Source organism: Ambystoma mexicanum, chromosome 5p (assembly GCF_040938575.1).
Source record: "Ambystoma mexicanum isolate Mex_15411 chromosome 5p, UKY_AmexF1_1, whole genome shotgun sequence".
NCBI lineage: Eukaryota > Metazoa > Chordata > Amphibia > Caudata > Ambystomatidae > Ambystoma > Ambystoma mexicanum.
The window spans coordinates 1,209,706,203-1,209,733,634 of NC_090930.1; the positions used below are offsets into that span (position 1 = coordinate 1,209,706,203).

Here is a 27,432-nt window from a genome sequence, read left to right on the forward strand (position 1 = left end):
TGCTTCTTCGAAACTTACGGGCTCTGATCTTCCTGGACTCACACTCCACAATGTGTGATGAGGTCAGGAAGGCTTCCCCTGTTTATCAGGCTCTCCCCTCAACCTCTTGCTCCAACTCGTCGCTGTGAAATACACATCTTGAGTTAAAAGGATAATGTTCCTTATTTTCAACCGAATTATTTGTTCCTGCATTGCCTTCAGCCAAACATGAAGCCTCCATAGTATTCTCCATGGAAGACAGTCCCATATATGCATGCCTATGGTAGATCCTTCAGGGAGTGCCCCACAGGTATGGGAGTCCTTGTCCTCAAAGGGGATGGGGGAGATGGGAGGGGGCTGTCACTCCCAGTGAGGTCCCACTTGCCTCATCTCCTAGGGAGGGTCTTGTGGAGCAGGCTCACCTCCCTAGCCTCACAGGGGAGGAGTCTTGCCCTAGGGGAGATGGGGTGAATACCTGCAATTCGTCACTATATATAAACCATATATACTAGATACAAATGCAAATAGTGGCCAGTTTATAACATATACGATGCAACGAGATTCAATGCCAAAATATGTCGAGGCCTTTCCCAGCAGTGCAACAATTAGACAATATCCGATGATCAAATTTAAAAGTTGCCCTGTTCTTGAAATCACTGGAGCGCGGCTTCAGCTGGAAAGAGCAGTTTGTGTGGCATTAACACTATTGAAACCGTTGAACACTTATTAGCAGACTGTGAAAGCTTGACTACCATAAGAACTAAATGATAAGTGTGAAAGTCTAGATACCTCTACTATGCGGCAGAAACTGATAAGGGAATGATGCCAAATTTTATATATTTTATGGTTCAATTTTTTTAAGCAATGCTTAGATATTTCAGAGGAACTGTCAAGAAATATTTTGTAATCCTTTTCCTTAATGGATTTTATTATTGCGTAAATCGGGCCATGCGATCCCACTCTAAGATGATCCCATGGAATGAAATGTTCTTAAACATATGATGAAATCCTTGTATAGTATGTCGATTTGCAGTGTTGACTTCTAAATTAGGATGTGTAGATTGTATCTTCCTAAAAATGTATTTTATTGTAATAATGCTTATATACAAAGCCGTTTTGGCTAAATGTATATTATTCAAAAATATAATAAACATATACTAGATACACTAACTAGAGGGAGCTAAATAAGTTACCACTTTCCCAAAAACGAAAAGTCAGAACAGAAATAGGCTTACAATACACACTTATAGGGTCTCATTACAACCCTTAAAACAAATGCATACATAAATAACCAACAGTTATACAAAGTAACCTACTACATTTCAGTGGGGAGGAGTGTAATGCAGGGATTTAAAAATACCTACTATATCAGTGGTAACATTTAAAACTCTAGTTCTTGATAGAAAACTCTAGGGACCCAAAGGGACTGGGAAACATGCCAAAGTTCCTGAAAATACCTTCCAAAGTCACCTTTAGTGGAGTTTAATAGTTGTTTAAAGGTTCATACGAAATAACGGGGCAAATCCATTATGCAAAGCCGTGGCTATGGGTTACAGGTACACCACTACCCTGTAGGTACAGAAAAAGGTGGAACCAACTCAAGAAGACACCAGAAGAGAGACTCTCAAAGAGTTCCAGTGCCAGGTTTGAGATCCATAAAACACACAAAGGACGGAAGCAAACAGTATTCAGGGCAATGAAAGTTAATGGCAAAATGTGTTAGATGAAAAGCTTCCCAAGACCCCTCACTCCCATTTCAGGACCCAGGGAAACTCAGAGGAACAATTCGATAAATAACGCAGCAGCCCAGGTCACAGTACTTAGGTTGCCGATTCGGAGAACTTGGTTAAGAACGGCAAAACAACCCCGTAAATACAAAGCTTCACTTAACAAGAACCAGTACCCTAGGTCAGCAACAGCCCAAAAGAAGAAGAATCACACACCTGCAAGGACCCAAAACAATGACGAAGAATGCACCAGGAGGGCGTATGAAGTCGACCAAGCATTTCCAGATGGCTCTAGCGGCAAAGAAAGGAGCAGCCAGTTAGCTGAAAACAGTCCCACAATGACCAACAGTGGAGGCGATGTAAGAAAAATCAGAGAAAGAGCATACGTGGGATATTGTTGCCCCAGCACCCTTATGGACAACAGAGGCACTAGGTCCATGACAGTTAAACAGGAAGACGGGTAAAACTACCCAGAAGCCATCCCAACACAGGACATCCAATCCAGCAAGTGAGGAGGACCAGGAAGAGGATGGGAACAGCCCAGTAAGGAAGTCCAGCAGCCAAAAGAAGAAACTGGAGCTAAGGCCATGGGACAAAGAGCCCAGCCAGTATATCCAAACCTGGTCCTGAAATTCATCATCCCATCTTTGTGGCAAATCCTCCAGCAAGTCAAGTAAGAAACCTGCAGAATTGAGGAATGCACAGGCTCTCATATATATATATATATATATATATATATATATACACATACATACATACATACACACACACACACACACACACACACACACACACACACACGCGCCTAGGCAAGCCCTCCAATCGCACACCAAGCAGAAACAACAGTATTGTCGCCCAACCCATCAGGCTGGTCCTAAAAATCCCAAAAACACTCACGTCCAACCATACAGTTTGTGTATTGGATGGTGTGGGGCAAGGCACTGGTGCAAATCAGAGGGAGAAGGGCTGGGCTCAGAGTGAGCCCATTTGTGTGCAGCTGTTTAAAGTTCCTCTCTGGGTGAGTGTGTGTGCACTCTCAGTCCTCACTTACGTTCTTCACCCTACCCATCTTCCCCTTCTAAACCTTTCTCTACCCCATCTATCCCTTGCTCTGTGAACCCTTGCACCGTCTCACTCCCCACTGATGACAAAAAAGTGGATCCTTTTTTAACCCAGTCTCGACTCTGCTCCGAACCCACCAAACTCCTCCGGGCTTCGTCACTTCTCAGCCTCATGGGTACCCACTCATGATAATGCTGCAGTGGCTCGTGCGAGGGGCGGCTACAGGGTATTCTCCCGTCAGAATAATTCTTCCCATGATTGGGGTGATCTGGAGCACTTCACCACAACACTCAAGCTATGTACCAAAGCACTAACATAGTGCCTGACTGATTAACTCGTACTACAGCCCACAGCGAACACTACAGAAAATACCAGTCATATTGCAACATACAGCACTCACACTACACACAACAATCGTGTTTCTTTTCTCTTTCTACGAACTCCCCACACATACACCATTTTCTGCTCTTGCTCTTCAAACCTTCGTCCCATACATATAACAAAAGTGCCACCAGTTTAGTGATCCTGTGGCCCTTATAGAGGATGGAATATACGGTTAACAGCCAAGATCAAAACTGGTTGGATGCTTCAGAAATTGTGAATCCAAAAACGAAAGGTCCAGGCTGCTATATTTTTTTGGTGTCATAGCAATTACCACCAACCGTGCAAAATAACGTACATGCCCAAATCACAGTCCCATTTAATCATATTGGCAAACACAGGACCTACGTCAAACAATATGCATGCACAACCCAGTATTGAAATTTGAAAACTTACAACAAAATCATTGATCGGAACGGTTTCAAAGTTTCCTGCAATCGCCATACCAGCACAGTTAATAAGCATATCCACTGGCCCCAGTTTTTCTTGAGCCTAGAAAATTTAAGGAAAAAACTATTTAACAAATCTTTACATTCATTCAGAAATGGGGGTGGGCACAGTTCGAAGTGCCTCCACTTTGCACACAAATTAAAACTAAAAATGTTGCATGCTTGAAAACATCAATGGCAAATAAGCAATTGTTAATTAGGGCAGCACCAAGTCATGACTGCACAAATCATAATTTTTGATCTGTGAGAGAACACATCCGATTTAATGGCAAGAAAACAAAAATATCTTCCCAGCCAGGTAGAAAGACCAAACCTAGCCACTAGGTTTGGTGGGTTTTCAGACCCAGTACAGGTGTGGTGTTCAGGGAAGACAACCATAGTAGACCCATAAAGGTTTTATACAAATGTCTTACCAAACTCTCCTTTAGTAACAAGAACGAGAAGTAAGGCGGAGACTCCGGAGGTCAGGTTAAAGTACGACATACACAAGAGTTTGACAAGCAATAGATTGTCCTTACAGATACATATTAAAAATACACTTATTTATCAAATACACCTATTTATCAACACAGATGTATTTAAGTCAAAATACTAAAAGGGTAAGTAAAACAATATGCATTAATTTAGAAATCTGACATTAAAAATCAGATACACAAAATGTTAGAATGCAGAGTTAAATGGCAAGCACAGTTACAATTTAATCTAAAGTGGGGAGAAAACAGTGTTACATTTGTCATCACAGCCAAGCCACAATTATAAAGATAGCAACAGCCCACAGAAGCGAGCCTTAAGGCCAGGGTAATGTGAGAAACCTGTAGGTGTCTCACCTGCTATTCCACAGAGATCTGTCATCCAGATGGCCAGGACACAGCCATCGCTATTGGATCGAGTTCCCGGGGGTGAAGCAGTGAGTGAGAATCACCTGGACGGCAGGGTCTCCGGGAAGTGGGACATTCAAGGTTGAGACGCGGTACCCCCTTCCTTGTAACACCTTTTCAGGATATTAATAAGCCCAATCCGCCCGCCCCCTCTTTTCTGACACAAAGCCCCCTCTTTTCTGACACAAACACTTCCTTACACCATAACAGACAACGGACTAACACGAGACCCAACACAGGGTCAGGCAGAGTCCAGCAATTGACAACCACGCAAACCGGACGGCCCTTGACCTTCCCCACAGGGATAAAAGGAGCACAAAAGCACACAACGAGCTAGGCCGAATGCACGAGGACACAGCTATACCAGACCGGCAGTTCAAACAGAGTAAAAAGGCGGCGAGATCTGGAAGGACGACGAAGGGGGAACTGCCCGTGCCCTTTTCAACTCAGACTTGCGAAGCCTCTAAGAGAGAAATCATAAGACCGGGAGATACAGCTGGCGTGTGGAGGAACAGATGTCAACAGTGCACAGGGGCTTCCCACATTGATAGAACAGGCAGGGTGGTGTGCTGGATACTGTGGTACCATCCGACTCCAGAGGCAAGACAAGCCAACTGGTTCAACACAGCCGGTGAGGTGGTGGAAGCAGATCAATGAACGCAGGAACATGAAAAAGAATTGAGTTTTTAAAACTTTTGTGAAAGCCCAGAAAAGGGCCAGCTGCAGAGTGGTCAGGCGCGCAGGAATGCTCATTCAAAGGACTGGCCCTTTTTGTGTTGAAAACTGCAAGTACCAGAAGGCCCTAGGAAAGGGCGGTGTGAGATGTCAGAGTGGTCCTACAAAGGTCACGTCAAATCCTTTGTACAATCGAAAGTCTCTGACCCATGGCCCAGAGAAAGCTATGGGATGGGAACCCTGCTTTCTTATAAGATTGTGAACTGTTAAAGCAAGTGTGAACCCGATAGAGGGATGCCTGCGAGTTGGGGTGAAGAGTAACACACCCGGGAACATTGTGTCGGCGAGTGTGAACCCGGTTGAGGGTTGTCCACAGTGGTGTTTGTTTAAAAAGACATTAGGGCTCCTGATTGTTGCGAGCTGTATTTGAAAGGCCGTAATAAACCCGACGGAGGGAGGACCATTTTGCAAGGGGGGAACCAAGCACGGCGGAGGGAGGTCCTAGGGGCGAAGAGCCATCGCCCAAGGTGCAAGACCACCGAAGGAACTTTTATTTGTTTGTTGTTTTGAACCAGCAGGCCTTCTAAGGCAAGAGACTTTGAAGAAAGAGACTTAGCCCCTGAAGGTTCTGGTATTGTTGAACTTGAATTGCGAGCCTCGTGAGGGAGAGGTCCAGGAGTGTGCTGTGCTCTGGAGTTCTGCCTTGTCCCATGCTTGAAATGTGGGGAAGGGAGACCCCAGCAATACCATGCTGACTTATCATTTTGAGAAACTTCTCTCTTTTCTGGTGAACATTTTCCCACACTCTTTTTGTCTAATTTAGTAGTAAGGATTGGCAATAGGTTTTTATTTTTAGTATAGACGCTACTAGGACTGCCTTATTATTATTTGATGTTTGTAGCTAGCTCCCATTTTAGCTTTAGGTTTAGATTAGGCATTTTTCTCACACCTGCATAAAGTTTAATAAACAACCTTAAATTGTGATCACTTGTGTCTGTCTTTACTATTGCCACCATGCGTTTGCTAGAGTAAATATTTCAAGATGTAAGCTAATAGCAAGGAATAAAAAGTCACTCGCGGTTAGGATACATTTCTAAAAATAAGCCTTGGGGAAGATTTGGGAAGGCCACTCTTAAGGTGAATAACGAGACGCAGTTTAGCCAAACGCAACCAAGGTAGTGTGGCGAACCAGAAGAAGAACTCGGACGCAACAAGGACATTTTAGTGATCTTTATTTCTTAAAAAAAGAAAGAATGCCTATCTGACCCCAACACTATGGGGATGTTCCCTTCCTAGCCAAACTAACTAAGGTGCTCATCTATAGACAAAGTCCACAAAATATTATGTCCTCCGTCCTATAAGCTTTTCCTGTCTGGCCCTACTACTAAAATTATAACTAGTTCAGGTATCTTCCCTTTCGCTGCATTTCTCCAGGCTTTATTTCAGGGTTTTACAAAGTATAAAGTTTGGTTAGGCACAAAGTCAATATAGAATAGTTCTCCTCTTAGTACTGTTATCACAAATGAGCCTCTGCAGCTCTTGATATAGTGTGGCGGCTTTCATCTCAGTAAATCTCCGATATCTTTTCCTCTTCTTCTCCCACTTGTTGTGGCAATCTTCTGATCCCTTTTTCCTTTTATATTTAAACACTTGCAATGCTGGGTATTTCACCTTCTTAATAATGGTTTCCTTTTTAGATGTCTGAGCCCACGCCTCCTGGGACGCTTCGTTAGATTCTCCTCTTAAATGTCTCTGAACTTGACATGGTAATCTCTGAATTAACTCACTTGGTGTCTAAGTCTTTTCTCATAGACTGCCAATGTTCAGCAATAGTTATCTTTTACAACCCTCCTGGGTTCTAACATACAGGTACATGCTTTCTCAACTTTACATAAATGAGTCAATTTGGTAGTGTACATCTGATCCCTGTAGCCTTTGTAGCCTTCCGCCCCTTCTCAGAATCACCCTGGTACCTTCAATGAGCGTGGGCCGATTCACTGTGCACGGCTTTGGGATGCATCTGCTATGGCTTCTCCAAACGTCCGTTTCCTCGCTTTCACTGCGGTCTCGCTTCCCGCATCCTGTGCTTTCTGGATGCTCCACACAGGTTTGCTGAATGTGGGCTTTGTTACTTGATTCTGCTAATGTTTCAGCGTTCTTCATTGAGTTCCAGATCCGCCACGGCTTCCCATGGCAACGCCACCACTTGCAAGGGTCAGTTCACCTCGAGATGGACAGCGGCTTCTCAACTGCTCTCTCTGCCAGGCTCCCGGCATCTTTGCTCAGCTTTTCCTATTCCGCGGGCTCTAATCTGCTCCATGGCTGCACTTTGCTCAGCCCCCTCCAGGAGATGCGTCAGAGGGTTTCCACAGCCTATCCCCTCGCTCTCCTTTTCCATATCCAGTTCATTCCTTTTACAGACTGTCTCTTGGGAAATGGGGCGTGTAAGTTCCATTCATGCCTTGTCCTCTCTCCAGCATTACCTGAAGACAATAGATATGAATCCACATTAATGGTGTTTGGAGGAGGTTAAACTCACCCCCCGCACTCCATTATCTCAGCTTCCTCGAATTGATGCAGGCAATATCTCAGTCTTCCTCAGATTACTTTGCCATTAATGAGGGGTCAGTGGAGAGCACTTTCTATGGGAGGGTTGTAAGGCAGTCGTCACGGCTGAGGCAATTTTGCTTGCCTCAGCGCAGTTAAAGCAACACATGGATGTGGTAAGGAAGGTGGAGCTGGCATGCAGGATGGCAGAAGAGAGTTTTATAGCATTAGGGTCCCCTATGGCGCCAAGGGCACTTCTGAAAGCCCAAGCTACGCTTCGTAATGTAGCACTGGACAATGCCAAACAAGCGCAATTGGTTAACACAGTCAAATCCAAGAGTCCGGGGGGCAAGGCGAGCAAAATACTGGGATGGTTGGAGAGGAGGGACAAGGGCAATGGTTACATGCTGGCCTTGCAGGGGGCTAGTGGGGCTGTTCTAATGAACGATGCAGATATATGTGAAGAAGCCTGCAGATCCCTCACTGAAACCCTGCCTAAAGTCTCCGCCCTGGTGGCCAGGGGAGAGCAGACACTTCCTGATCTTCCCGCAGTACACCATCCCAGGGTTGGGATCACATGGGTTGAGACAGGGCCCAGGGTAGGGAGGAGATTCTGTGGGATGAGACATTGTATTTTTCCTCAGACAGGGAGATTCTTACCACTAGGCCAGAAGCGGTTATGGCTTATTGTCATTTTAATCTCTCAACCTCCTATTAAATCTAAGGTGGTAAAACCTAAGGTTGCAACACCCAAACCTATTAAGCTAAAAGACTCTTTTTGGTCCTTAAAAGCAAATGTCCTCCTCAATACCAAGGGTACCCTACAAGGAATAGCAAAAGTGCTGCCTTCTTTACACCTTCTTCCTTTAATATCGTTAAAACATACAGCTCCTCTGTTAAAATTACGAAGGGAATTAAATATACCCCTAATAATACACACAAAGTAGAAAAATCTGACTTTGAGAAAGTAAACTACATGTCCGAGACTCCGATAGGGACTGAGACGAAGAAGAGGGCTGAAGAGGCATATAGATGTAGAAGACAGGCAATTAGGCCTAACAGCCTTTGGAAGGGTAAGGCAATTGACATGAATGGTTTGCACCTGAAACCAATTGCCCCACCTATGAGGCATAAAAGGCTGCAGCAGGAGAGGGAAGGAAGGAGCTGGAGTAGGAACTGGAAGGCTGGCAGAAGTAGCAGAAGTAAAAGAGCACAAGGCTGGCAGTTCATGAGGAAGGATCATCACCTGAAGGACGCTGGTACGTGGAGACAGCGGATTTCACCTGCAAGTTCTGAGAGTGTTCGCAAACCCTGCCTTGCTATGGTTGCACTGAGAAAGATGTGTTGAGAGTGAAGGTTTTCCCCAGGTGCGCCTTAGTGGCTGCAATTGCAGAGCTGTGACCGTGCTGAAGCCCAAGGCCCATAGCAGAAAGCAAGCTGAGTGACCGAGGAGTGAACAAGACTCCCATTTGGCATGGCCAGACCCAAGACATCCGTGCTGCAGAAGGGTGTGGGTCCCAAGTGTGCCCAAAGCCGTAGTGGAAGAAGTCGGGAAGATGACTAAGCTCGGAACTGCAGTGTCCCTGGAGCCGTTGAGTGAAGCTTGGCATTCAGGTTCACTCCGAAAACCTTGCCGTAACGGACCAGCTCTAAAGTGGCTCGCGTAAGAGTAGAAGCAAGTAGTATAAACCGTTTGTCATTGTGAAGAGTATTGCCAACAATGGAAATGCATCACGGGCACTTTAAACGTCGTAGTGCTTGTGTAAGAAGAAAAGCATCCAATTTCTCCTGGTTGAACTATTAACGTTGACTGAGTGGTGGAGTGTCCATAATTAAAGAGAAAACGCCTGCTGAAACATTTAAAAAAAAAAAAATTGACTTTCACAATTGTTAAAAGTATTTACAGTATCAAAGGAAGGTTGCATGTGGCCAGTTGTCATTCCCAACAGTAGTTAGAAAGCATCTCCGCAATAATACGTGGGAATACAAGTGCTTGCAGTTATTGAAGGTTAAAGATCTACCTTAAGGAGTGGTCACATGTGCCTAAATCTGTTTCTCCTTTGAAGACTGAACACTAACATTAATAACAAGTATTCTTTAAACCTAGAAGTTGTTGTACTAATGAGAACAACAAGCATTATCCACGCCAAGAGGCAAACACTTTCTATAGTGAAGCAAGCTTTGTTTAAATCTAGCCACCCGATTTGAAAAGTTGTTAAAAGTCCAGTGTGGATGAGGCCACCAGGGGGCGTGCAGGTGATGGCAGCCTGAGCGTTGCTCTCCCGCCGTACTCGGGCCGTTGAAAGGGATTGAGCCCCCCCCCGGAACCTCCCGGCGACAACACAGTGCTGGATCGGCTGCTGGACCCCCCCGCGCCCCTTTTGAGCGAAAGAGCGGACTCTGGGGGCATCGGGAAGCCGGAGAACGGACCTCACAGCCCAAAGCGACGGAGCGAAGGGAGGGCCTGGAGGGGTGATCCCTCGACCGCGGACCCGCAGCGTGGGCGTTGCCCGGCAAGGCGGGGGATTCCCATTGGAGTGCTGGGCCCACGCGGAGAGCCCTCCGCCCATCACCGTGGGAAGACACGGAGACCTGGGACATCGGTCCTGAAGCAGGAAGAGGACGCGGACGAACAGAAGCGCCACGGACGGGGCTCCCGCAGCGGTAGAGCCTGGGTGTGTATTCCACAAACCTCCCCACCCCCCTGGCGAAGAGAGCTGGTGGCGGCGGGACGAGCCTGGGGCCGGAGACGAGGCGATGCCCGGGGAAGAGAGGGTGGCCCCCTCCCCCCCTCCTGTGAAAGGCCCACGACCCCGTGCCCGAGGAAGAGACAGACGACGGCGATAGAGGTCGAGGACCCGGAGGGCTTCCACCCCACGACCCCTCCACCGAGAAATTATCTGGCGCTCACTCCTGGGAGGTGGAAGCCCCTGCGCTAGGCCGCAGGGCGTGTGCCCGCCTGCAGTCCCCCAGGACTTTACAGGACCCGGGTGTGAGGCCCCCACACGGTCCTGGTGGGGCGTGTGCCCGCCTAAAGGTCTCCTCCCACCGCGCGAACCCATCCACTAGGCCCCGGGGGACAATCCCCTCGTCCCGGAGCCGTTGGGGGACAGCGAAGCAGGAACGGGTAATGCCCGTATGAACTGGCGGGAGACCCTGCAAACTTTTCGCTACGAGGGGGCTGGTGACAAGAACGAGAACCCCACAAACCACGGGAGCATGGCCCATTCGGAAGCCCCGACGCACTCCGCAGCAGCTATGGAGAGAGGATTTGCATCCATACTCCAGGAGATCCGGGATATGCGATCAGACATTGCGCAGAAACTGGAAAAAATGGACAACAGGGTGGACAAGGTGGAGGACAGGCTCTTGCAAGTGGAGAGACGAGGAAAGGGCCAGGCAAATGGACGACTACGAAAATAGGGAAAGGAGGAACAATCTCAGATGTTTTGGGGTTCCCGAAGTGGAGGGGGAAACGGAGAGACTTAACCCGTGTGGTGCGAGACATAATCACCCTCCTATTCGCTGAGGAGATGACCACGGAACTGACATTTGATTGTGTGCACAGAGCGGGCGATAGGGCAGGGGGGCCCCCGCTCGATCCTTGCGCGATTTCACTATTATACGGACATGGCAAGGCTGGAGGAGGTAAGGAAAGCGGGGGTGATCTCCTACAACAACGCAGAGATCTCAATATTTCAAGACCTAAGCAGAGAATGTGCCGCCCCCTCACGCAACTGTTGAAGGACAAAGGGGTGCGCTACAGATGGGGGCACCCATTCTCCCTGACTTTTGAATACATGGGCCAACGGACATCGTTAATCACAGAAGAGGATATAAATGGGGCCATTCAGGATTACGTGACGGAGTCTACCCCCAGAAGAAGCCCAGTGGGCCCGGCAGCGATCGGGGAGGGGACCTCGGACCGTCCTGGGTCCAGGAGGAAGAAAACCGGCTCGAGAAAATACAGGAAGCTAAACAACCCGTCGTCCGGGAAGGAGGGGGTGCGCAATGACTCAGAGGACTGAGGATCGGGGCAACCCGTCCGCTTGAGGGACGGGACCCGACACAATGATGGTCCGGATGAACAAAGATTCCCCCAGGACAGCAAGTAAGATGGGGGCGACAGTGGGGAAGAAACAGAGGGGGTGGGGCTCATAACAAAGAGCTTGGATGTGAGTGCCCGGTCGGGAAGGGCAGTCTGGTGGTCCGGCCGAATGCCAGGTATGGCGGAACTAATTGGCTGGGTGCCGGGGAGGGGGTTTCTGGTTGGCGAAGGGGTTCGGGGACGAGTTGGGGAAATGTTCAAATAATGTCCTAACAATGAGACTAAGGGAGCGAAAAGGGAATAGTGATGCTAGGCAGGTGCCCAACAGATCTGGCGACTTAGATTATGGCTGACTGCCAACCGGCCCTGGGAGTGGGCACCCTGAATGTGCGGGGCTTGAACACCCCCACCAAGAGGTCCCTGGTTTGCCGAGAATTCGGGAGGGCTAAGCTGGACCTGTTGTTTTTGCAAGAAACACACTGGGCGCGGGGGAAGGAACCCAAAATGAGAGGGGGGGGGCATAGGGGAGGTTTTCCATGCATCCCACAAGGGGAAGAAAAGAGGGGTGGCCATCCTGGTTGCCAGGGATGTCCGCTTCACTTCACCAGAGGGCCGTTTTCTATTGGTGAGGGGCACCTTACAAGGATCCCCCCTGACCCTGGCTGTGGTGTACGGTCCGAATGATGGCCAGGCCCAATTCTGGGAGGGAGTAAAGGAGAAGCTCAAGCTATTTGTACAGGGCATGTTGGTAGTAGGGGGGAGATTTCAATATGGTGCTGGACCCATCTTTGGATAAGAAGCGGGTGGGCCCCCAGTACCCCAGACCCGCGGATGAGTCCATGGCGCGCACCTTCCGGAGGGTGAACGAAGAGCTGGGCCTCGTAGACTCAATTCCGACCCCCAGAACAGGAATCCCCTCTTCTTCATACTACTCGGCCAGCCATGCCTCGTTTTCAAGGATAGACTATATTTTGGTGTACGCAACCCTTCGCCCGTATGTGACAGGCTACAGGGTCGATCACGTACCCTGGTCGGACCAGGATATGGTGGGGGTTACAATATCAGGGGGATGGCGGAAAGAACGCAGAGGCCGTTGGAAATGCAACGACGCCCTACTAAAGGACGAGGTCCACGCCCAAGAGATTGCAGACGCCATAACAGAATTTTTTTTAACTAAACGACAATGGGGAAGTGGGCACACACACGCTCTGGGACGCCTTTAAGGCGACTCTACGGGGTGTTCTTATCCAAAAGGGACATCAGCAAAAAGGGTGAGAGGCTCAGGAGAAGACCCTCTGGGAAAAAATTGCCCGGCTCCAGCCAGTGGGCTCCCCAGACCGAGAGTCGGAACGCGACCGTGTGGCCGCCCTGGAGGATTACAGGCTCCAGCTGAAGGACTTACTCCTCCACAAAACAGAGAGAAGTCTTCAGATGGTCAAGCAAAAGTACTATGAGAAAGGGGACAAAGCGGACAGGATCCTGGCCTGGAAGCTGAGGGAGGTCCAGAGGAGCAAAATGGTGAAGGAAGTGAGGGACGCTCAGGGAACTCTGGGTTGCAAGTCTTCCCACATTGGAGAAGCCTTTCGCCGATATTATGAGACCCTGTACTCATCCGAATATGATGGGGGATCTGCCCCGATAGAAGATTTCCTGAACTCAATCCAACTCCCTGCTTTGACTAGGGAGATGTCCGAGGGTCTGGAAGGGCCAGTGACCGAGGAAGAGGTAGACAAGGCGATAAGCGGGATGAAAGTGGGAACCACCCCCGGGGATGACGGGTTTTCCGTTTATTTTTACAAAAGATTCCGATCCTCTTTAATCCCCTACCTAGTGAGAGTCATCAACTCCGTGCTAGAGGGGGAAACTCTCCCCGATTCCATGATGGGGGCTATCATCGCGGTGTTACCCAAGGAGGATAGTGACCTTGCAGAGTGTGCATCTTACCGCCCCATATCACTGCTAAACATTGACGTTAAGATTCTGGCCAAGGTGGTGGGGAGGCGCATAGAGGGTATATTGCCAAAGTTAGTCCATGGGGATCAGGTGGGCTTCATCAGGGGAAGGCAGGGTTCGGACAACATACCTAAGACCTCTCCCCTCTGATATACGTCCTCACGATAGAAGCTCTGGCCATAGCGATCAGATCACATCCAGGAATAAAGGGGATCATCAGCAGGGGGGAGGTGGAATTTAAACTCTCCCTATTTGCAGATGACATCCTGGTTTACCTGGTAGACCCTAGCTCCTCATTCCCCCCTCTGTTGAACCTGGTGACCGAGTTTGGACGCTTCTCGGGCCTGAAAGTCAACGCCTCGAAATCGGTCCTGCTCCATATGAGACTCCGGGACCCGGTGCTAGACCCCTTAGACAGGCTTCACGGGATCGAAATGGGGAAGGCCGAAATACGATATCTGGGGTGTTCTCCTCACACGGGACCTAACTAAACTGGCTACTGCGAACTACGACCCCATAATATCAGGGATCACATCAGATCTGAGGAGCTGCGGCGGGATGATCCTCTCCTGGTATGGCAGGATGACGGCGGTTAAAATGAACGTACTGCCACGGCTCCTATACCTTTTTACAGCCCTTCCGAACAATGTCCCAGGGCAGGCTTTCAGGGCTCTCCGGAATGCTATCCAGGACTTTATATGGCAGGGGAAAACCCTGAGAACCAGGAAGACCACACTGACGTTGCCAAGGGAGGAGGGAGGGGGGAAAACCCCGAGAACCAGGAAGACCACACTGACGTTGCCAAGGGAGGAGGGAGGGTTTGGGTTGCCGGACTTCCATTTGTACTTTCGCGCCGCCCAACTCTGAGTGCTATTGGAACACATGAAGGAAGGATTGGGGACGTACTGGTCATACCTGGAGGATATGGACACTCACCCCCTGAAGGTCCGCAACCTTGTGTGGGCTCCACGAAGAACAATCCTGAGTCATTTGAAAACCCACCCGACCTTGGGGGTTCTCGGGACATTTGGAAGGAAGGGCCTCAGACAGCGTTCCTCACTACATGGCCGTCCCCGATGACCTCCCTCAGGGGCCACCCCCTCAACCTGGGTAATAAGGGGTTTAAGTCATCCCAAACCTGGTCGGACAAGGGATTGGAGTGGGCAGGGCAGATGTTCAGGGAGGGTGAATTCCTGCCTTATGAGGAACTAAGGGACGCGCTCGGCCAGGGATCCCTAACCATCTTTGAGTACCTCCGCCTAAAGGGCATTCTATGTGATCAGTCATGGGGCCCCAATCTGAGTAGACAGCTAACCCCCTTTGAGAAGTTCATAGATACGGCGACTTCGAGGAAGGGGGTGGTATCTTCCATGTATAAAATCCTCAATACGTACGACCTCCAGGGAAGGAGAAACTTTTGCAAGTTCTGGAATGACCTGGCGGGAGAGGAGATTTCAGAGGACTCCTGGTCCAGAATATTCAAAATTGCCTTGCATGGGAATCTATTTACCGCCGATATGGAACACAACTTTAAGGTACTGCAGGGGTGGCATAGGGACCCAGTGAAATTATCTTAAGATGTTCCCGGCGGTGTCCCCGTTGTGTCCGAGGGGATGTGGTCAAGCAGGCTCCAGGAGCCATATGTGGTGGCACGGTCCAAAGGCTCAAACTTGTGGCAGTAAGACAGACAGAAGAGGTAAAGAGGTTGCCCTTTTCTTGGAATATAGGAAAGAAGAGTGCTTTGCCTACCTGTAGAGGTCGAAAAGAGTCTTCAAATGCCTAACCATCCTGAAGTACAAAGTTGAAGCAGAAATACCAGAACTGTGGTTGTGTATAATGCTGTCAGTGGATCTTACTTTGAAGTTGGTTGAAGTAGTGGCAAACTGTGGAACAAAGGAGTCTGTTCCCACGCTAACAGTAGTAGAAGGGTGGTTGTCACGAGTAAAGCAACAACCTAGAAGAAGCATTCTGACAATTATACCAAATACACTGCAGAGGTCATAACCATTTGTGAAGTTGTAGAAGGAGAAGGAGACGTTGTTAATCTATTCCTTGAACTGTAGCAAAACCATCTTGGAAGAAGGATATCCAGGATTAGCATTGGTGCTATTTTCTTGGTGGAATTGGAAGGGGATCTTTTCAACTGAAAGCTGAAGAACTGTTAGCAGTGGATTTTTGTTTGATGAACTTTTTTTTTATTTGGACCTTACACAAACGGGTTTAAGACTTTGAACATTTGGGGAAGTCATCTTTGGACAATCCTGGGGAAAGGATGTACCAAGGACAGGTGAAGGTCAACCAAATGTGGTTAGGCATAACTAAGGAGGGCTGTATATGTCTCTGTATAGACTGTAACAAAGGAATAAATTCAGTGGCAGACTTCTTTTCGCCAAGACTGTCCTACACAAAGTCTTTGTCTCTCTGTACCTCTTGTGTGTCAATACTGAAATGTTGGGTAGCCATAAGCAGCAGCTCATTGTATTGGAGCTGATCATCTACAGGTGAATCTGCTATCGGCTGAACTTGGCGGTCAGACGCTAGAGATATCATCATCGTAGAATTGGTCCGGACTGTATAGGTCTTCTTGAGAACCGGGGCCTTGCGACCCTGAGAGATTAACACCTTACAAGTCCTGAGAGGGGTCTTGGTAAGTGGAGGCCGGGGGACCTAGGGCGGAAGTGCTTGGCTGTGGGTCAAGACAAGGTTTTTTGGCAGGGGGTTGATGTTTTGCAGCCCCTGACTGGGAGGCATCTTTAAGGACCGTTAGTTCTTCTGGATGCTCGTCCATGAAGTCAACAAGGCATGACATCCTCTTCATAACTCTTGAATTGATCAGGGGTCCAGTCATAGGAGGGTGGAAAGCCTGAAGGGGTAGGGGTGGCTTGGGAGGGTGCCGATCCTTATGATGCGTAGCCCCTGAGAGTTTTTGTACAGGGGAGGAGGAATCCACAGCTTGGGAAGACAAAGGCGTTTGATTTTGATTTTTTCCGTGACTGACTGTAACAGTGTGGCAGGGTCATGTTTTTTAATTAGTTCCTGCATTTTTGGCGCATGTTTTTTGGCACACGAAAGAGGGCTTTTTTGTGCACGGTGTCTGAACAGACTTTGGGAGCTGGTTGCCGAGGCTCGTCAGGAGGCAAAGGTTTAAGCGATGCCCAGAGGACAGGGAAGATTTAGAGGCTTTTTCCATGGGCTCCCCGTGGGCCTCGATGTTCGACGTTTTCACTGAATGTTGGTTGTGGGCTATGTGCTTTGTGTGTTTGGACTTGTGTGTGCCATCTCTGTCACAGAGCCTCAGGCCTTCTTATTGGAGTCGCGGACCCACAGATGGGGTTCTGACTAACCCCAGTCACCTTCGGCGTCACTAAGGACACCGATAGTGCCATTGCTGGAATCTCCATCAAAACGATGGAGGCTTCGGCCTGCATTCCATGGATGGCCCAGCGCTTGGTTCAGCAGTCTTTGAGAGTGTTCAGGAAGAAAGGTTTGCAGGCTTTGCAAAGTTTTCGGGGTGGTCCCCAGGGAGACAGTAATTGCACTCTTGGTGTGTAGGGCAAAATTTAAAGGTGTTTTGTCCCTTACAAACGGAAAGGGTAGTTAGGCGAGAAAAGGGGTGGCAGAATATGCATTCTCTAAAAGTTGTCTGTATGAAAAGAACTCTCCCCTCTCTCCCTTCTGTGAGGGACGGGGCCTGTGAAAGCTGCATCTGGTCGAAGTCGTCGAGGACGGCGGGGGCTTTCGAACAGTAGGATGACGCTGCTTCAAAAGCAGACAAAAAAGAAAGGATGAGAAGTCTATGAATAAACTTAACTAGTCAAAGGCATCAGCCTGGAAAGGAGCTCCACAACTTGCGACGGACCACGATGGTGGAAAGAAAACAATCTGAGGGACCTCGACACGTGAAGGACCATGGATACAGAACACGTCACACTAGGGATAGTATTACTAACATGCCCGGTCAATGACTTTCGGAAAGTCTTATAATACTCTGCGACTACCATTAGATGTCGGACTATGCACAGCATATGATCTAAGCAGATCCACAAGCCTCAAATATGTGTACAGTATATTTTGTGTGGTGTATATTATTTTGTATATGGGACTCATTTTACTTTGGTACTAGACTATTTGCAAATTATTCCCCCAGTTGTAAGTGACCATGGGGTAATACAACGCCAAAGAAAAGATTAAATAGTTGGGGATATTGACGTTAATGCAGGAAACAAAATTCATTGGTCTGAGAGGAATGTGGAAAGACTGAACTCCCTATTCCTTAGAGAGTTGAGCAAGAGACCAGACCAAGAGCACCTTGATGTAATTACATATGAAACATCCCTTGTAGCAGTGAAAGCACAGATGGGTAGACTATATAGAAAATATGCATTGGATACAATACAGAACAATGCTTTATATGATACATCTCTAATATGGAAAAACGGCTGAAATTTGAAATAAAGAAAATTCGCATGGATTTAATGACTATAAAGAAACTAAAAACCTCTTTTAAAAATTCAGGGAAACGCTACAAGGATTCGGCTAATACTTGCCAATGGTTGCAACTACACAACACGCTCCGACATACCGATTTACGTGTATTTTGGAATCTTTATAGAACTCAACCTCAAGTGAATGTCGGGAAAAAAGAAGCAAATCCAATTGTGGAGACAGTCTGTCTAGAACACATAAAGCTGTGTTATATAGCCCAAGATATCTCAAAGAATGGGTATGTTTGATTCATGCTTGTTGGGGGACTTTTCCCCTAAAGTCCTACCTGAAGGTAAGACTTTAGTAAGCTATCCCAGGGGTTTGTAGATTCCCCCAACTCTTAGTATCAGTCTGTATTACTCAAGGACCTTGGTAGAGTGGGAGGAGCAGTCAGGCTTATTTTAAGAGGAAGATGTGAGTTGCAGTTAAGTACACTGAACCCAGTTAGATTTGCAAATCAAAGAAACACTTGCACATAACTATTTTAAAATAGATTATATTTACACAAGGGTCACTGTTGAATACCGAGCACAATCAACCAACACCCATAGGTATACTTTTCAATACTTTCAAAGGGTCAGTTCTTAGTTGGTAGTTGCTGAACGCATATAATTGTTACAGGAGTTTGACAGTTTTATCAGTAATACCGCGCACCCACAAAATACAATAATTGTATGCAATCTGCATACACATATAAGATAGTGATTTTTGGGAAGGGAAACTGTTGGTTCGTGTTATCCTAGCAGAGCTTCATGTTCTAGAGGCAGTTTTGCGGCACAGCAAGTCTTTCAAAGTCATAAACGCAACCCTAGCTAAAAGGCAGTTCGTAGCAGTTCAGTCTTGCAAAGCAGTGGAAACCAAAAGTTCCTGTAGATACTTTCTAGTCTCTAGGAAGGAAGATACAAGAAGGCTTAACCAACGTTGAGACCCTGTTAAATGATTTGCTAAAGAGACACAAGCAGCAGCTTGAGTCAGAGGTAAGAGGGGGCTGCCTTGGACACCTCTACATTCACTCCAATGCTCCGAAGCGACTTTCTGGAATCGGGTAACCAATACCTTTTTCCACACAGTACCTTAGGTTAGAAGAAAATGTTTGTGGTGGATGCTCCGTGATGTTGCAGCTCAGGACCAGACTTCTGGATTCCTTGGTCCGATGACTGAAGGTAGGACAATGGATGGGATCTCTCAGCAGCAGTCTCAAGGGAGGATCTCTGACACGACTTTCAGCAACTTCTCTGGTCACTCTGCGATTGTGGCACCTTTTCTGTAGCGCCAACAAAGGACACAATTCACCCGGTCATTCTTCTTCCCTTCCTGCAGTCCCGCACTCCGATGATGGGGTCTGGGTGAGTTGGATAGGATCCCAATAATATTCACAAGGTGTTGAGATGGACTTCTAGAATCTGGCCTGGTGGACAGATGTTAAAGGCCACCCTACTTATAGTGAACAAGGGGAACTCCAAGAGGTTAGCCTAGCCAAATCAAGGTAAGCCCGGACAATGGTCAAGGCTTCGTCTCAAGTGAAAGTGGTCCACAATGAATCCACACAGTGAGGTACACAATAATTCAATTTAGACAGGTAAATGCAAAAATACTACATTTATTATTGGCCCAAAACACACACTGGAAAATTAAACAAGTGGGTGGTAAAACCACACAATACTCTAATATCAAACATATATAAAGACACCTTTAGGTTTGTAGGCAGGCATACAATAACTTAGTCAACTAAAATAAGGTAAATAGTGATGCAGTAGAATGAAAAATTTTGCAAGAATTAAGCCCTAACTTTGTTAAGTCCAATCCCTATGATGTAGGGGGCCTTGTACCAAAAAGTCAAAGCTTCTGCCTAGGAAAGGGGACAGATGTAGGGAGAGTTCTTGTGGTGGTGAAAATGTTCCATAAGATACGTCAACAACGTTACAGACCAGTTACATTTTCCTATCGACAGAGGTTGGATCTAGCAGCTGCACCTGACTGGAAGAATCCCTGAACCCTCAACACCTGGGCACCACCGGGAACAAATTGAGGAAGTTTGAGCCCCCAGAAGCCCCTAGACGATTCATTAGTTAATCTGGAAAACTCAGAGTCAGGGGTGTAAGTAAATGCAGTATATCAGTCTCCCTCTGTTCACCAGAGGATAGCATTGGGAACAAATCCCTTTGTCTCCTTATTCCATTCCACTCATCCTTTAGCATCAATCCTGGGTTGCGTATCCTGCCCCTGGGTTAGCCTTAGGTCTGGAAGAAAGGAAAACACATCCTTACCTCTGGTAAAATAGTTGTAGAACTTTTAAACTATCACCAACACAAGCTTTTCCCTACAGCGACTCCATTCTGGTGCGAAACGTTGTGGTCCTATGACTTTTGGGCAAGGCCCCATTAATCTTAGGGTTTGGACTTCTTAGCATAGGTTATCTTGTGATCTGGTTCCATCATCAACTGCATTTAAAACACCTAACGGCTTTTGCTAAGTTATGTGATGTATGTTTGAACCTATGGTGACTATAAGCTTGTATCAGAGTGTTGTGCAATAATACTACCTGTTAGATTCATTTTCCAGTGTGTTCAGAAGGCCTATAATAAATAACTATTTTCATGCATTACAGACTAAATTGAATTATTGCGTGCTGTACTGCGTGGAATCATTAAGGGGCCCTTGCGACACTCGCACTCTCCCGAGAGCAAGCCTTGAATGCTCATCTACGTATCTTGATTGGGTTTTGGCAAACCTCTCGGGAGTTCCCTGTTCACTTTAACTAGGGTGGGCTCCTAAAATCTGTTGACCAGGCCAGATTCTAGAAATCCACCTCAACATACACTATGCTTTTGGAATGGAGATTCTGAAAGGGAAATAGGATCAGCAGATTTCTCTTCCTGAACTGGAATTGCTTGCATCATTTTATGCATTAAAAATACATATTTTATGCATTAAAAATGCACATTTAAAAAAACCAGGGCTTCTATCCCTTGCCAGATGGCAATTCCTCGCACCTGTGCCCTGGTAGCTAGAAAGACTACCAGGGAAGCTGCTAGGAAATAGGATAGGAAATAGGATTTCAATGGAACCCACGCTTTTTCTGTTGACTATTTGGTAACCCGGACATGCTTATTGGTCATAAGTCTTTTTAAAACTCGCACCTTTTTGGGGAACTGGTTAGTCTTTAAGGCTACCAGTGCAGGGAGCCCATTGGCCCCCATTTAAGTCTATTGAGGCACCATTACCTCCCATAAGAAGAATAGTACAGGGAAAGCTGGTTTCCCCATACCTTGTGGGCAATGGATATTTTCCCCTAACAAGTGAAGCCCGGACAGACTAGCAATAGAGGTACTTTTATTTCACTATTTTACTTTTATTTCACTTTTTGGGTGCATTCCTCTGCACCTTGAGCTGCATGTCAGCATTTTCATCAATTTGATGCGTAAGCCTGCCTTTGTTCTTCCCTGTACTCTAGGCAGTCTTCCTTCCGTGTAGGGATAGGAAATTAGCAGATATAATCACTCAGTTGCAGAATCCAGGATTAGTGTATGCAAATCAGAAATGGTCTGGGCTGGGCAAGGGTGTGCAGATGGGCCCAATACACATCCTAAACCAAGAGTGATGTCACAAATGTGACTCAGCTGGCTGTTCCCGGTTGGACAGCTGCCCAGAGTTTAAATGTAGAAGGTCCCCCAATAGGCACGCTGGTGGGGAGTAAGGAGGGTTGCAGAACTGCTGCACATACCTGGTTTAGCCTTCTTGTCTGATCTCGGTCACACTGCCAGTTGTGATAATTTACACTTGTTTACACCTCCACTCTGAAGCACAATAGCTGTCGGTCAAGTGAAGTCTCTGACCAGTTTGTGAATAATGTCTGGAATCCAGTCTTAATCCATGCCTGGGAAAAAGCCAAACAAAGGTGAAGGTGGTATAATCCCAGTAAATCGGTGGTGCCTAAAAGTGAGCGTTAGGTAGGTTTTTCTAAATTCAAGCTCGTTTGGGACGTCGTAAGACTTACCTCTTAGTATTAGGGACCCAACTCTTAATTATAGGCTTGTGCTACACAAGTTGGTAGAGTGGCTGAGCAGCCAGGCTTATCTTAGGAGGGAGTTATGTGAGCTGTAGCGCAGTACAATTAAATCAGTTCACCCAGGTATCCAAGTAAACACTTACTTACTTTAAGTTATATTAAGATATATTTATTTATATATAAACAAGGCACACAGGCAAATCTAAAATGCAGCAACCAACAATAACATTCACTGTGAAATGGAATCGAATTAAATAAGAGAAAATAATGCAGGTGAGTAACTTTCTATGCTTTACATATCCAGCACACAGAGACGTCAATTAAGGTCAGTATCAGCACTTCTATATATCACCTTTGCACAATTGAGATGGCAGGGAAGGTTTCAAAGTCAGGCAGAACACACTTTAGCAACTGTAAATGATAAGTACACTCTCCCAGAGGGATGTATGCAGTCTGTTTCCAAGCAGTAAAAGTGTTCACAATTAAAACCTATGGAGGCACCAGCAATGCCAAAGCCATTAGGATCAAAAAATGGACCTTTGGGAAAACAGCCAAACCCAAAAACAAAGGTAAGGACCCCTACATGGGCATCTGGGGTGAGTTCAATATATACTAATCAGAGAGGATACCCTATGTGCTGAAAAATTCAATATATGTTTCAAAAAGTGCATGCTGAGGACCAGAGAGTGTGTTCTGTATTCTGTTACAATTTCATAAAATACATCATTTTTGAACAATAAGACATATATTTTTGTGAACAAAAGTTTTTTTGTGCAAATAGGAGAAATGTCTACACAAAAATGCGCTATGTGTATATCACTAACACAGCATTTTACCATTCATCTTCACAATCAAATCTAGTTTGTATATAGACATTCTAAATAACTTTTACAGTAGTAATATTCCTACTTTGACAGTCCATTATGTACCTTGGGAAAACAGCACAGTCAAAGTCAAATGGACAGTTCCAGTTCTGATGAAGATCTCCAGAGGAAAAGTTAGTTAACCACTCAGTGGTTCTTGAAGAAACATAGGAGCTCAAGGGGAGCCTACCTGATCGTGCACAGCCTGCACTAAAGAGTTAAGGTCAACTCTCAATTGAAGAAAACTGCACTCTCCCCCCCACCCCCAAGCCAGGAAGCACTCAAAATGGCACATGGCAATTACAACCCAAACCCCACAGAACCTCGAAAGTGAAGACGAAATTCTAGCTGGCTTCCTTCTTGATGCAACGTTGCAGACCCAGAGTCCTGCTACTTGGTCGTGGTGACAAAAGGGGGGACCTCTGGCGGGCTTCTACGGCAGCACTCGGGCGAAGGGGTCGGCAACAATGGATTCAGCTCACTCCAGTGGCTCTTCGTGGTTTTGCTGCTTTTTCTTAGCACCAAGAAGAAACAAACATTGCTGGTTGGATTTGCTTTGATTACTCGGTCCTGAACTCTGGTGAGGGGGCTTTTGATTAACAATTCCTGCCTCTGGAAGTCCACACGGATGCCAGCAAAGTTTCAGCCGGGTTCGATCTTCGGAAGATGATGCAATCGATAATCGTCCAGGTACCCTAGGTATTGGGATTCTGCAGCCCAGGAAAGTTGCAGCAAGTAGGGGAATGGCCCAAAATGCAGGTAGTTGGTACCACCATCCATACTTGGCTGGTCTTCCCCATCGATGTGATAACGAGGTCAGCACAGCTGCAAGGCTTCACAAAATCCTCACCTTTTATGCTGGAGCCCATTAATTCACACTCAGAGCTGTTAACCACCTGGAGGTTGGCTGTCCTCAAGGAAAGCCAGCCGCCCTGTTAGAACTGGTTTCAGCGAGGCATACCTACAAAGGAAAATGAAGCTTCAGGCTCCTCCCTCCGTTCCTACATTCCCAGACACACTGGAGCCTGGGTAGGCTTTGGGGCTGAAGCCCACCAAAGGAAAAACTCACAAAGGACTCAAATCTTCTCTAAAGGATAGAAGAAAAGCCCAGAAGGAACTGAAATGAAAAATGGTGAAAAAAGTAGACTATGGCCATTTTGAGAAAATTGTCACCCATGGGTGCTGTACTGCATCTCACAAATCAGCCTGCTAGTAACCTACACAAAAGGTAGTAAAAAAGAAACCACTGCCACCAGCCGTTTAAGTTAGTCAGTGTAAGAAAAAGTTACATGAGGAATGGGATAAGGAGTTACAATGTAACCCACCGGCACCCCAAATAAGGTGGTGTGTGCTGGACCCACACAAGAAAAGCTAAGCAAGATAAAAGTTCCCACTATTCTTGGGAACTGTAGTTCTCACAGTAAAATACATTTAATCATAAATAGAGGTCCAAGGGACTTTTCAAAGACACTGCACATAGGGTGCTGGGTGTCGCAAAGTAAAAAGCAGATGCCTGTATTAAACACATGGAGTTTACAGACTCCATAAAACAGTAAAAATAAAAATACCCTTCAGAGAAAAAGAATGAGTAAGTGGCAAAAAGTTCCACTCGCTCAAGAGTTTAAAATCAAAGCAAAAGTTCTGGGGGTGTCTCAGGTTAAAGGGCATTAGCACAGAAAATGAAAATTCTCCCGAAAAAGCAGAATGAACAAATCAATACCATCCTGTGATTGGAAACAAAATAACCTACTCAGCCTCTATATAACCCTAGCATCAGCATTCTTAAACTTGTGAGACAAAGTTCTTGACCTTGTCAAAAGGGTTTTAAGAACCTCTCGCCATGAGCAGAGGACAGTGCAGGGTGGCATTCAGAGCCAGCCTTAGCCTTGAGGGCAAACCCAGCAAAGAGGGCCCCACATTTCTGTCCCTAGTTTTTATTTTTACTTTCAGGAAACCCCAGAGCGACCTTGAGACACAACAGAGAAGGCCAAACGAAAGAACCAATATCAGTACTCCACGCTCTGAACAGGATAGAAGAGCCGGAAAACACAGGCACAGCCCCACAGAGACCAGATCTCGGCAGCGCACCTACCACGAGAGAACCCTGCTGCAGCCGCACTCCAGAGGAGAGCGGAATCCCACGCTGCAGACATGGCAGAGTCAGACGACAAGCTTGCATTCTCAAATCAAAGGTCCCCTAGACCACGCGGAGAAAGTGGGCTTGGCTTAGCCCCCTTTTAAAGTCTTTACCCTGCACATACACACCCTAGGGTGGGAAGAAAGGATGAGATTAGTAATGAAAAACCCTTGAATTGTTACAAAGACAGTGTTTTTCAGTGCCATCCGTGACACTTGTCCAATCTGGAGACGAGCCTCGAAGCACCAAAGAAGGCAACAACCTAAAGATTAGCGAGGAAGCTCAGCTGGTTCCAGCACTAACTGTTCTGACAGAAGTTCTGCCGATTATCTGTGGACACTGGATTTTTGAAGACCACATGGAACAAAGGAACAAGCATTTCTGTTCCCTATCTCAGCAACCACAACCAAGTCGCAAGCCCTCGTGCATAGGGCACGAAGAGACAGACGAAATAGACACTGGATGTCCAGATAACAAGAGAGCCACTCTACTTTATGACTGGAAGCTAGATAAATCTATAACAAAGTAATGCAAAAGTAAAGTTGGGACTATGAGGAGTCCACCTCTTACCTGAACTGACTCTGCTGGACAGTGTACCACCTGGGACTGATCATGCATCAAAGAACAGGATGGCTCCCAGATCCTGCAATTATTCTCATCTTCGGCACACCAGCATTACCAGCAACTCCACAGGAGTCCTTGTTTGAAAGATCCTTCTCTTCATCATTGGACAGTTTGAGCACAGTAGACCACACACCGTACAGTAGAGCACAGCACCATTGACCTGTCACTTTGAAAGGATCTGAGCGTTGATAGCTAGTAGTCGAACAGCTGAAGGTATCTACGTGCTCTTATTGCCGTTGGAAAGATTCCAAGCGTTTCCAAAGTGAGAAAGATTCCAAGCGTTTCCAAAGTGAAGTTCTCGAGCACTGTGCCTGACAGTCAAAATTGGGGGAACGAACAGCATCATGACCAGTATCCAACTTCGCCAATCCAAAGCTGGTCCAGCGCTCCTAACGATTCCTATGATAGACTAACTTCCTGTTGAGTCTATACAAGCGCTAAGGTTACCATGGCGTATGAAAGGTGAAAGCTGGTACCTGAAAGGCTTGACTTTATCAGGGACCTTAACAGCAGGGTTCAAAATTGCTGGAAGCCATTTTGAATCGCAATTTACGAATCTCCCAAGTCCTTAATTTCCCACACAAAAGCTGAAATGAACCGAATTATTTGCTTACTAAAATGCTGACAATTACCTCTATTGCATGGAATGCCCCACCTCAAAAAGCCAGCCAAAATAAACTTATAGTGGAGTTAGAATGGGAAAGAGAAGTCCTACAATAGGCAGTAATTAATGATGGGCTATGCAAAATGATTTAAAACCCAATTGTCTTCAGTACAATTAGTTATATAATTTAATGTTATGTCTATGCCAATTTAATTCCAAGCTATAATAAAGTGAACATTTAAAAATTGTACATTTGAACTCCATTGCTGCAACAGGAACTCTGGTGCAGCATCAACGGCCTTCATATTCAATGTAGATAGGATGTGTGTCCCTTGTTTAGGATTGCTACCGTAGTAATAAGGATGTGACGAATGCCATTACCGTTAGAAGGGTTCAAATATTTTGATTTACCAGTCAATTTGAGTTTCAAAAGATTTTGTTGTACATTTTGTTACGAGGACTCTTCTCTTTACACATGTAAAGTGCATGAGTTCAGTCTACCCACATATAGGGAACAGGGCTACCGCCCCCCATGCTCTCACGTATACCCGATTCTCCCATTAGGAAAAACATGGCGGAGTAGCCGGGGCAACTCTCAGGAAAGGAGCAGGGTGTTTAGAAGGTATAAAAAAAACTATTTATAAGCATACACTAGGTAATGTCCACACAATATATTACTCAAATTATATTGTTAGCCATTGCTGAGCAGAACCAAAAACAGGAGAGTAACTCTGCAAAATGAATACTTAACTCAATCCTATGCTCAGCAGTTCAAACGAGCCGAACCAAGTTTCACCGTGTACTCCCGTGTGGGTCAAACCAGGTTTGGGTGTGTCAAGTCGTACTGGGTAAAGTGGCAAACCACGTCAGTTCTAAGTGGGAGTTTTTTTTGGTTAGAGTACGACGTTCTGGTCATGCAGAGCGACTGGCCGCTCCTGGGTCGGTACGAATTGTCGATTCGGCTTGAGATGATTACCTCTGGGTTGGTACAACAATGACAATGCTCCAGCG

The 27,432-nt window shown here is 46.6% G+C and overlaps 1 protein-coding gene across 2 annotated transcripts in view; it reads right to left on the reverse strand.

Moving 5' to 3' along the window:
* Positions 1-27,432, reverse strand: part of KDSR (3-ketodihydrosphingosine reductase) — a 738,731-nt gene that overhangs the window by 482,425 nt on the left and 228,874 nt on the right. For both annotated transcript variants that reach the window (XM_069613690.1, XM_069613691.1), the window contains exon 5: positions 3,546-3,641. In XM_069613690.1, the coding sequence (XP_069469791.1) occupies positions 3,546-3,641 (96 nt within the window). The remainder of the gene's footprint in view (positions 1-3,545; positions 3,642-27,432) is intronic.